The sequence below is a fragment of the Camelus bactrianus genome, chromosome 22, assembly GCF_048773025.1.
Source record: "Camelus bactrianus isolate YW-2024 breed Bactrian camel chromosome 22, ASM4877302v1, whole genome shotgun sequence".
Lineage (NCBI taxonomy): Eukaryota > Metazoa > Chordata > Mammalia > Artiodactyla > Camelidae > Camelus > Camelus bactrianus.
The window spans coordinates 7,644,115-7,655,336 of record NC_133560.1 but is presented as its reverse complement, the minus strand read 5'-3'; the positions used below and the strand labels follow the sequence as shown (position 1 = coordinate 7,655,336).

The 11,222-nt window shown below is 59.5% G+C and overlaps 1 protein-coding gene across 4 annotated transcripts; it reads left to right on the top strand.

Annotated features, from left to right (window-relative positions):
- Window positions 1-256: 256 nt before the first annotated feature.
- FGFR4 (fibroblast growth factor receptor 4) lies at window positions 257-10,999 on the top strand. 4 transcript variants are annotated; one of them, XM_074350232.1, is made up of 18 exons: window positions 257-414; window positions 2,947-3,090; window positions 3,725-3,988; window positions 4,077-4,157; window positions 4,278-4,444; window positions 4,978-5,101; window positions 5,618-5,808; window positions 5,939-6,077; window positions 6,427-6,620; window positions 6,726-6,871; window positions 6,958-7,079; window positions 8,277-8,387; window positions 8,474-8,664; window positions 9,059-9,181; window positions 9,272-9,342; window positions 9,552-9,689; window positions 9,969-10,074; window positions 10,169-10,999. In XM_074350232.1, the coding sequence occupies exons 2-18, from the start codon at window positions 3,000-3,002 to the stop codon at window positions 10,310-10,312; spliced, it is 2,403 nt and encodes an 800-aa protein (XP_074206333.1). In that variant the 5' UTR covers window positions 257-414; window positions 2,947-2,999; the 3' UTR covers window positions 10,313-10,999. The 4 variants fall into 4 exon arrangements, with proteins under 4 accessions (XP_074206333.1, XP_074206335.1, XP_074206334.1 ...); XM_074350234.1 differs by having other exon boundaries at window positions 258-414; window positions 2,947-2,981; XM_074350233.1 differs by having other exon boundaries at window positions 260-414; window positions 2,951-3,090.
- The last annotated feature ends 223 nt before the right edge of the window (window positions 11,000-11,222 follow it).

Here is an 11,222-nt window from a genome sequence, read left to right as displayed (position 1 = left end):
AGAGACGGGTGTGAAGGGGTGTGCACTAGGCTGGGGCCGAGCCCCAGGATGGGGCTAGCCCCGCAGGCCGATCCGTGCTGTTGGGTTCAAGAACTGGTTTCCAGGTGGGCTGGACGCTGTGCTGTCCGCTGTCCAGAGCTAGCCCAGGCGGGGCGGGACCCGGGGTGGGCGAGGCTCTGGGCTGCTCGCGGCCAAGCCGCTGTCAGGATAGAGCTGGTCCAGGAGGGGCGGGGCCTGAAATAGGCGAACCCGAGGTGGGCGGGGCGCTGGGCTGCCCGCGGCCACGCCGCTGTCGCGGGGGCATTCCTGGCTCTCCGGCCCGGGGCTGAGCAGCTCCCGGGCTGAGTCGGCTGTCACCGTGGGCGCGGGGGTCCGGGCTGCCGGGAGCTAGGAGCCAGGCCGTGGAGGACCCAGGTGAGTCGGGACCCTGAGCCGGGAACGGGGCCGCGGAGGTTCGAGGTGAGCCGGGACCCCGCGCGGGCCCAGGCTGCGCTCCCAGCCGCCAGGGGGCGAGCGGCGGCGGGGCTCCGGGAGCTCACCCCTCCCAGCACTGGGGACCTGGGCGTCCGCTCGGCGGGCAGGGAGGGGGGTAAAGGGGACGGTAAATCAGTAACCCGCAGCGCACACAGGGCCTTTTGTCCCGCTCCGTCCAAAGAGCACCCTGGCCGCGGAGCTGGTTACTCATTGCCCACCGAGGCGGGGGCGGGCCGGCTGTCTCTGCAGCTCCCCTTCGGGACCCGCCGACTGGCACTTCCCCCCAGGGTGGCCGGGTAGGGGAGGAGGAGAAAGAGGGCGCTGGTCCCTCGGCTGCTGGACCGTCTGTGCGCCCCGAGGACGATGAGGCTCCGAGGGGTGTGGTCATTTGCCCAGGGTCCCCCAGAGCTTCACTGCGGAAGGCTGGAGAACACTGGGCTACCCGATGCCAGAGTCAAGCCCTTTGGCCCCACGTGCAGGGCGGTCGGTCCGTCAGCGGCCGCGTATGACCCGACTAAGGTTCTGAGGTTCTGAGATCAGGGTTGCCAGGGGATGGAAATAAAATCCCTGGGCCTCCCCACTCCCCTCCCAACCCAGAGAGCTGCCCTCCATGCAGAGCAGAGCAGGGTGAGGGGATTTCACAGAGGAGGGGCCAAACCGGGAGTGGGCACAGAGACAGTGGCATCCAAGCCGGGTGGAGAAGAGAAGTGGAGGTACAGAGGTGAGGCCAAGAGAAAAGACATGTCTGGCCTTGAAAGCCAGAGGCTTCACAGCGCTGAAGAAGCAGACTGTCGGGCAAAGAGATTGACAAGGGCAGGGATGGAGGCCTAGGATGCTGGCTGAACAGTGTGGACTGGATCCTGCTGCACACAGGCAGCCATTAAGGGCTTGTAAGCTGGGGCAGGGGCTGGAGTGGGGTACAACATGGCAGATGTGTAATTTCTAATACCCAGCTGGAGAGCCCAGGGAGATGTTTGCAAAAGTCCAACCTAGAGATGACCAGGCAGCAAAGGCAGGACGGACTGGAAAGGGACTAAAGCAATGGACTAAAGAATGGGTTGAAAGTGGAAGAGAGGTGAGGATAGGAGCTGGAAAGGTGATGCCTCAGCTGTGGGGGCAACTCGGGGAAGGAGCAGTTTGAAGGGAGAGATAATGGCTTTGGCCAGAACAAGCTAAGTGCCCCCTGCCTTGGAACCAGAGCTGGACAGGGTGCAGAGGGATTCCCAGGCAAGGTAGGTCCAGAGACACCAGTGCCACCTGACTGTCACCCAGCTCCAGGTGAGAGCCAGTTAGTTCTCCTGGGACTCCAGAGATCACCTTCCCCTCCCCGAGCTGAGGCTCAGTTTTGAATGTTCCTTTTAGGGGATAGAGACTGGTGGCATTGGGAGGATGGTAACTAGATGGGGAGCATGCGTACATCACACCTGACAGGAACAGCACCAGAAACGGAGGTGACTGGCTGAGGGCAGACCGAGGGTGACAGTCATGGGGAAGGGGAGGGAGAGGAGAACGTTCCAACATTCTGTGTGCCCAGTCCCTTCGTAAATTCACTTTTTTGTTTGTTTGGGATAGGGGGAGGTAATTAAGTTTATTTATGTATTTATTTTAATTTTTGTAAATGCAAGTACTAGGGATTGAACCCAGGACATCCTTCATGCTAAGCACAGACTCTACCACTGAGCTATACCCTCCCCCCAACTCCCGTACATTCTCTTTTATCCTCAAAGCAGTTCGTGAGGACAGTGGGCCCAGAGAGGGACAGGGACTCACAAGTTGGTAAGAGTCAGGGTTTGAAGTTGGCTCTGTCAGACACTGGAGTCTACATTCTTTACAAGAGCTTGCATGGCCTCAGATGGAGCTGTGGGAGCACAAAAAACAGAGGTATCCCCAGAATGCAATTCTGGTTTAGAATGAGGAAGAACTTTTGCTTGCCATAGAATGTGCTACCGTGTTAGTAGTGAGCGCCCTGCCCCTGGAGGTAGCCAAAGCTGGTCATGGAAATGTCAGCAATGCCATCAGGAGTGGGGGCAGATCAGATAACATCCAGATGCTGGAGTTTGGTCTTGTATTATATTTCAGATTTTTTTTTTTACTGGCTCTTCAGTAATAAATTCATTTATTCAGCAAAAAATAAATTATGTGTGCTGAGAGCCAGCAGAAGATATGTCTCCGTTCTCTGCTTCCCTCCAAGGAAAGAATCTGAAAACTGCCCTTTCTGTGAACTTGTGCCAGGGTCTCAGCAGGACCCAAGGAGAGCAGGAAGCCCAGCCCACCCCCCACACAACCTACCGTTGGGAGGCCTTGGGCTCTGACAACAGCAGAGCTGGTTCTAGTCTCTGCCCTGCTGCAGCCTGGCAGGGGCTTGGACAAGTCTGCCGACCATTTCCTGTCTCAGTTTCCTCATCTGCAAGATGAGGGGATCTCGCCGGCCAAGGTGCACAACTAGCAGGAGTTCTTCACTCTCTGTTTCAGGAAGGCAGTCGGTGGGAAGCCCAGCCTGGCTCCCTGTGAGTAGCAGGAAGGAGATGCGGCTGCTGTTGGCCCTGTTGGGGGTCCTCCTGGGGGAACCCGGGGCTCCAGCTTTGTCCTTTGAGGCCTCTGAGGAAATGGAGCCGGGTATGGCCTCGGAGAAGGGAGAGGGTGGCAGGGGTGGGAAGAATGGGCAACAGGAGGGGACTGCTGGCGGAGCAAAGCTGGAGAGGATCCTGGCCCCAGCCCTGAGGAGGTGGCAGCAGGGCAGGACCCGACCCTTGAGACTCAGTGTCTGGCTCCCAGCAAGCGTCCGCCTATCTCTGTGTCCACAAGAGAGGACTGGCCTTGCAGGGTGCAGGGCCCTGACCTGGGCTGCAGAGCTGGTGGTGAGCCCCCTGACTGTGTGTGTGTGCGTGTGTATGTGTGTATGGCTTGGGATGCCCAGGCAGCACGTGTGGTGTATGCACCATGAGTGTGATGCACCCCAGTGGTGTGGCCTGTGCCCTATATGTGGCACCTATAGCATGTGCCGTGTGTGTGTGTGTGTCTTGGGCAGTGGCATGTCCTGCCCAGCATGTGTGCTAGGCACCATGTGTATGATGCGCACCAGAGGCGAGGCATTTGCCCTGCACGGTAGCGTCTGTAGCATGTGGTTGTATAGGTGTCCAGCATGCGTCAAGGGGTGCTCGTGCCCTGTTTGTGCAGCGTGTTCTCTGTGTGCAAGGGGCCGACTTAGCCAGGGCTGCAGGGCTCACTGACCTCTGCCCTCGGTCCACAGAGCCCTGCCTGGCCCCCAGCCCGGAGCAGCAAGAGCAGGAGCTGACCGTGGCCCTTGGGCAGCCTGTGCGGTTATGCTGTGGGCGGGCCGAGCGTAGTGGCCACTGGTACAAGGAGGGCAGTCGCCTGGCACCTGCTGGCCGAGTGCGAGGCTGGAGAGGCCGCTTGGAGATCGCCAGCTTCCTACCCGAGGATGCTGGCCGATACCTCTGCCTGGCACGAAGCTCCATGTTTGTCCTACACAATGTCACCTTGGTTGTGGATGGTAAGGGGGTCTGGCAGGAGCTAAGGGTGCCTGGGGAAAGAAACTCTCTGTCTCAGACCTTAAACACCTCCCTCTGTCCCTAACATAGACTCCATGACCTCCAGCAATGGTGATGAGGATCCCAAGACCCACAGGGACCCCTCAAATGGGCACATTTACCCCCAGCAAGGTCAGTGTGAGACCTCAAGGACTCATTTCCCTATTTCCCAGCTGGTCACGGAGAAAACACCCGTGTGGAAACAGGTGACCCTCCTGGGGACACTGAGTTATCCCTTCTCCTCCCCTCCAGCACCTTACTGGACACACCCGCAGCGCATGGAGAAGAAACTGCACGCAGTGCCTGCTGGGAACACCGTCAAGTTCCGCTGCCCAGCTGCAGGCAACCCCACACCCACCATCCACTGGCTCAAGGACGGACAGGACTTCCATGGGGAGCATCGCATTGGAGGCATTCGGGTGAGTGTCTGGGTTCCAAGACCATGTGTTCCTCCATTTTCATCCTGCATCGATCCCCTCAAATCACACAGTTCTTTCCCTAATGAGGAAGACAGCTGCGGGGCCCCGAAGGAGCACTAGACCTTGGACTTGAGCAGCTCTGGTTCAAGTGCCCACTCTGTCACTCTCTGGCAAGTGACTTAACCTCTCAACCTGAGCAACTCCATTTATTAAGTGGGAAGGATCACTGACCGGCAGGTATCAATATTTGTTTTAGCAGTTTATTCTCATGTTGAGACCCTGCAGGGTCAGCTCCAGGCTGTAGGCTCAGAGGAAGCTGAGACTCAGGGCGAAGACTAGTTCAAGGTGGCACAGCAAGGAAGAAGTAGAGCTAAAACTGAGACTCAAACCCGAGGCTCAGATACTTCTTGGAGCCTTCCCCATTGTCCCAAGGTCCCTGGCCTCCCTGTGGGTGGGATTTAGCCTCCTCATGCCCTGGTCCCCTGGATGGGTATGCTTTGGTGGCCCCTTGTGGACACATCCCCTGCCTCCAGCTCCGCCACCAGCACTGGAGCCTGGTGATGGAAAGCGTGGTGCCCTCAGACCGCGGCACATACACCTGCCTCGTGGAGAACTCTTTGGGCAGCATCCGCTACAGTTACCTGCTGGACGTGCTGGGTGAGCGCATGGGCGGGTGAGGCAGTGTGGGGGTGGGAACCTTGATTCTTCCTTCAGCTGGGACCCAGTCTGGCAGCCAAGATGGACTTAGATGACTCAGTCAAGCTACTCAAAGTATCCAGGTGGGTCTGAGGGAAGCACAGGAGTAATGTGGGCCTGGAGGAGCAGGGGCAGCTGAGAGGAAAAGTGGGAAAGACATCCAGGCAGAGGCACAGGCTGAGTGAAGGCTCTATGTATAAAGAATACAATGCATTTGTGGTGGAGGTATATGCCTGGGGTGTGGTGTTTAAGCAGGGAGCCAGGCCCAGAGGGTGTTTGAATGCTAGGCTGAGAAGTTGTCCCCAAAGGCAGCGGGGAGCCATGGAAGGTTTGAATGGGGTAAGCAGGGGATGAACAAGGTCTGAGCTGAGTATCAGGAAGGTTCCTCCCTTGAGCTGTGGGGAGGCTGGAGGAAGGTGACCAGGGTGCTTCTGTGGGTGCCACTGGTCAGGGTTGACGGCCCGGCTCGGCCCCCAGAGCGGTCCCCGCACCGGCCCATCCTGCAGGCGGGGCTCCCAGCCAACACCACAGCTGTAGTGGGCAGCGATGTGGAGCTGCTATGCAAGGTGTACAGTGACGCCCAGCCCCACATCCAGTGGCTGAAACACATCGTCATCAACGGCAGCAGCTTCGGTGCCGACGGCTTCCCCTATGTGCAAGTCCTCAAGGTCCTGTCCCCACCAGCATCTGAGCCCTACCATTCTCCTGTGGGGTTATGGGGTGGCCCCCAGCTCCCTTCCCGGCCACAGTGTGGCCCCAGGCCCAGCTGTGACCCATGAGTGTGTCCCCCATCCCCAGACAGCAGACATTAATAGCTCAGAGGTGGAAGTCCTGTACCTTCGGAACGTGTCAGCTGAGGACGCTGGCGAGTACACCTGCCTGGCCGGCAACTCCATCGGCCTCTCTTACCAGTCGGCTTGGCTCACGGTGCTACCAGGTGAGCTCCTGAGGGGTCAGGGGAGGCTGCAGGATTCTGCTGTGGTCCAGCAGTGGACTGTGCTCTGCTGAGTAAAAGACAGTCTTCCTTGCCCGTGGAGTCTGGGTTTGGGATGTGGCATGTGGATTTGTGTGTTTGATTCTGCGTGTAGCAGCCCCTCTATGCACGTCCACATGTGACTGTGCTTCCCCCGGGGTGTGTGTATGCAGGACTGGGGTGGGTCTAACTGCAGCTTTCTTGGTATGTGTCCCTGTGTGTGTCGGGAGCTCTGAGGGCCTCAGTTAGAGGGGGTGGGGCCAGCCATCTGACCACTGACTGGTCAGTCATCTGTGTACCCGTCTGTGGGCAGAGGAGGACCTCGCGTGGACAGCAACCGCGCCCGAGGCCAGGTACACGGACATCATCCTGTACACGTCGGGCTCTCTGGCTTTGCTTGTGCTCCTGCTGCTGGTCGGCCTGTATCGCAGGCAGGTGCTCCACAGCCGGCACCCCCGGCAGCCCGCCACTGTGCAGAAATTGTCCCGCTTCCCTCTGGCCCGACAGGTACCAACCGTGCTGTCCCCCACCTCCGTGTCCCCATAGTGAGGCTCTGGGCCTGCATTCCCGTCCCAGCTTGGCCTCAGCAGCCTCAAATCTGTCACTCTGCAGTTCTCCCTGGAGTCGGGCTCCTCGGCCAAATCAAGCCTGTCGCTGGTGCGGGGTGTCCGTCTCTCCTCCAGCGGTCCCCCCTTGCTCGCTGGCCTCGTGAGTCTAGACCTACCCCTCGACCCGCTGTGGGAGTTTCCCCGGGACAGGTATGCGATGCAGAGTGAGGGTGGGGCTCAGACTCTGGGCGGGAATGATGGCGGAGGATGGCTGAGGCCTCGTCTCGCATCTTCAGGCTGGTGCTCGGGAAGCCCCTGGGCGAGGGCTGCTTCGGGCAGGTGGTGTGTGCAGAGGCCTTCGGCATGGACCCCAGTCGTCCTGACCAAGCCAGCACTGTGGCCGTCAAGATGCTTAAGGGTGAGTGTGGCGGCCTGGGGGAGGCACTGTGGCCTTGGGTCTAACAGAAGGGGCTCATGGTGCTGCCAGGTGAGCACTGAGGGCCAGGAGAGGCTGCAGAATCCCATGGGGGGGGGACTAACTCTGCTACTGACCCTGGAAAGTCACTTCTGAGCTTCAGTTTCCTCACGTGTCACATGGGGTAAATAATAGTCCCAACCTCCCAGCCCAAGATTCCTGGAAAGTGCCTAGTGCCTAGTCTTAACCTTTGGGATGAGGGGGAGTTCAGGGATTTGGGGTGATGGGTTTGATACACCTGTCAGCCTTGGCCTCAAATAGCCATATCAGCCTCGAAGGCCTCACCTCATTCCCCCATAACTCCCCTCCCAAGTCACAGCCTCAGCCTCCCTCTGGGCCCTTCCCGGGTCTGTCCCCCTGTGTCCACTACTGTCGGAGAACAGCCCATGCAGCAGCCCCAAGGTACTCAGAACACACCTGGGACCCACTGTCGGGGCCTCTCACTGCTGTCCCCCAGCCCCGTCTAGAAGAACGGCCCAAACTACTGTTATGCTCCCCCCAGGCCCCTCCTTTCTGCACAGCTGGGGCCACCTGGCACTTTCTGGGAGGCAGGGATTGAGAAATGTGCATTGTGAGGTCTGGTGGGGAGGGCAGTCATTGGCCCAGGGCCACGGGTCAGCCCCGGAGGCAGCCCCTGGTCCTTAGTCTTCTCAAGAGAAGCTGAAGCAGTTTCTTCCTGGCCTCCCCTAGCTGCGCCCCACTGACAGCTCCCTGAATTCCCAGGCCAGATGGACGCCAGGCCCTGGTCAGACAGACCTCGGGGCGCCAGCCCGCTTCCCGCCCCCAGGAGCTCTCACTCCATTCAGGGACTAACACCAGGCCCTGCAGACAGAGCTTCCTTCCTGTTCAGAGCTCTTCCCCCTCTCTTGTGTTTCCTGGTCCCACTCACTGCCAGGCCTACTTCTTCTAGATCCTTAATCTTGTTGCATCCTTGCAACTGCTAGGAGAGTTAGGGCATGAGCCATGGTCCAATTTCATACACGAGGATCCTGAGGTTCAGAGAGGTTAAGAGACTTTCAAGGCCACATAGCCTAGTGGAGATTCAGGCTCAGACCTTCCTGACTCCGGGGCCAGGGCTCCGTGTCCCGTCCCCAACGTGAAGCCTCCCTTGCGTAGTCACCCTGGCTGTCATCCTTGCAGACAACGCCTCCGACAAGGACCTGGCAGACCTGGTCTCTGAGATGGAGGTGATGAAGCTGATTGGCCGACACAAGAACATTATCAACCTGCTGGGTGTCTGCACCCAGGAAGGTGGGGCGGGGCAGGGCTAGGGGTGAGGACGGTTGGGGCATGGAGCCACAGCTCCAGCAGCTTCCCTGTCCCCCCACCCCCTGTAGGGCCCCTGTACGTAATTGTGGAGTGTGCTGCCAAGGGAAACCTGCGGGAATTCCTGCGGGCCCGCCGCCCCCAAGGCCCTGACCTCAGCCCCGATGGGCCTCGGAGCAGTGAGGGGCCACTCTCCTTCCCTGCCCTGGTCTCCTGCGCCTACCAGGTGGCCCGAGGCATGCAATACCTGGAGTCGCGGAAAGTACGGGCAGCAGGCAGCACTCTGGACTGCTCCATCTGCTCCATCTCCACACTTTCATGCCCTTGCTTTAAATGTCCCCAACTTCTCCCTTTCTCCGCTTTCTCATAACCCTAAGTGCCCCTAAGCCCTCCTGTACCCCTCATCCATATGCAATTGACACTGCCTGTCCCCATTCCTTCCTTACAAAATCCCTAACCCTTAGGCAGGAAGAGGTGATGCAAGAGAGGGTGTGGGCCCTGAGGTTAGCTGGCTTAGGTTTCTCCTCTCTGAATCTTGACTTCCTTATCTGTAAAATGGGTGGATGATCCCTATCACCCGGGTTACTGTGAGGTGGCTCTCAGCTATATGTCCTCATAATCCTAAGTCCCCTGCTCGTCCCCTGCCCTGCCTCCAGTGCATCCACCGGGACTTGGCTGCCCGTAATGTGCTGGTGACAGAGGACAACGTGATGAAGATCGCTGACTTTGGGCTGGCCCGCGGCATTCACCACATTGACTACTACAAGAAAACCAGCAATGTAAGGGAGGGAGGCAGCGCAGAGCTGGGTGGGGTCAGGGGCCCGGGACCTGTGGGTCTCGGCAGCAGTGTGCCCTCTCCTCCCCTCCAGGGCCGCCTGCCTGTCAAGTGGATGGCCCCTGAGGCCTTGTTTGACAGAGTCTACACACACCAGAGTGATGTGTGAGTTCCAGAAGCTGGGGCTTGGGGTGTCTGCCAGTGATTGTTGTCCTTGCCTGGGGTCACACGGCCCGGGGACCTGAATGGGACCAGACTCTAAAAGAAGCCCTAATCCCCACCCCCTGTGGTTGATCATGCCTGCGGGGCCCCCCCGGCCTAGTCCCAGGGGTAGAAAGTGAAACTGCACTGCTGAGCCTGGTCTCTGCCTGCAGGTGGTCATTTGGGATCCTGCTGTGGGAGATCTTCACCCTCGGGGGCTCCCCGTACCCTGGCATTCCCGTGGAGGAGCTGTTCTCACTGCTACGGGAGGGGCATCGGATGGACCGGCCCCCACACTGCCCCCCAGAGCTGTGAGGCCTCACCCCACTCTCCTCCACTTTCCAGTCCTCATCCTCTGCCTTGACCATGGCCTCAGGGTCTGGCCACAGGGAGTGGTCGGCACTAATTCCCTGTCGCCACCTCCTCAGCCCATTGGGGAGGTCCTGGCCTGGCTTCTGCATGTTCCACTGAATGGCCTCATTTATCCTGAATCAAACCCCAGCCCTTCATCACTGCCCCGACCCAGGGCTGTGAGGTCCTTCCCTCACCCAGGCCTCGGGCTCCTTCTGACCCTCTCCCACCTCTCCCAGGTACGGGCTGATGCGGGAGTGCTGGCACGCGGCACCCTCTCAGAGACCCACCTTCAAGCAGCTGGTGGAGGCGCTGGACAAGGTCCTGCTGGCTGTGTCTGAGGAGGTACCTCTCCCCTATTGTCCCATGACCCCCTGCCGACTCCCCTCTGGGCCTTATCCCTGCTGCTCCCAGGACTGACGAGCGCTGTTCCCCATAGTACCTCGACCTCCGCCTAACCTTTGGACCCTACTCCCCCGCCGGTGGGGACGCCAGCAGCACCTGCTCCTCCAACGACTCTGTCTTCAGCCACGACCCCCTGCCACTGGGGCCCAGCTCCTTCTTTCCTGGGGTGCAGACGTGAGCAGGGACACAAGCCTGTACGGGCAGGCCAGCTGGTAGCCTCGGGCCCCCTGGCTCAGCTACAACCTGGCAGCCCCAGGCCCTGACCTAAGGGTCCTGTCTCAGATCTCTGGTTCTGCTTTGGGGAGGTCCGTCCTTGGTCCTGGGGTCCCCAGTTGAAACTTTCTGCTCTGGCCTTGGGTTTTCAAACCAGCGTTCAGCCCCAGTTTCAAGGTCCTGCCCTTGCCTTAAGAGTCATGGCCCCAGGGTTCTAATGGCTTCTGCTTGGCCTCCTGGGCCCTGGCGCTGGGTCCTTGTTCTAGGGCTTCGGTTGGACCCGGCTGCAGGGCTGTCCTAAACCTCCCTGCTTCCCTACACCAGGAGAGGTCTTGGGTCTCTGAACCCGTTTCTCCAGGCCTCCCTGCCTCCCCTCTGATGCTTGTGCCAGCATCTTGGTGGGAGGAGCGCTTGCCCTGTGCGAGCTGTGAGGCTGGAAGCCTGCCCAAAACACAGAAGCAAATGGCCTTTTATAAATTATTTTTTTGAAATAAACCTCTGTGTGCCTGGTATCTTCCCTGCAGCGGATGGAGGGGGAACAGGGTGGAGCAATCCCTGACCTGGGAGTGTTGCCTGGGTGACACAGGCTGAGGGCTCCCAGGGTTTCCGTCTGCCTCCAGCTGCTGAGGGTGGCCCCAGGAGCCTGCGTGCACCCCTGTCTTGGTCTGTCTGTCTCACTAGCACATCTTGTATACGTGATGGTGTGAAGGAGCTCTAATGGACAGAGGTGTCCACGCAACACCATTCACTGGGCGGGACTCCCGCACCCTCTGCACATGCGTACGTGTGTGCCTGCCCTGGGACTATCCCTGAGGGAGCTGGCAGCACCCCTCCCCCATCTGCTCAGCATTAACCAAGCTGACCGTTAACACAGC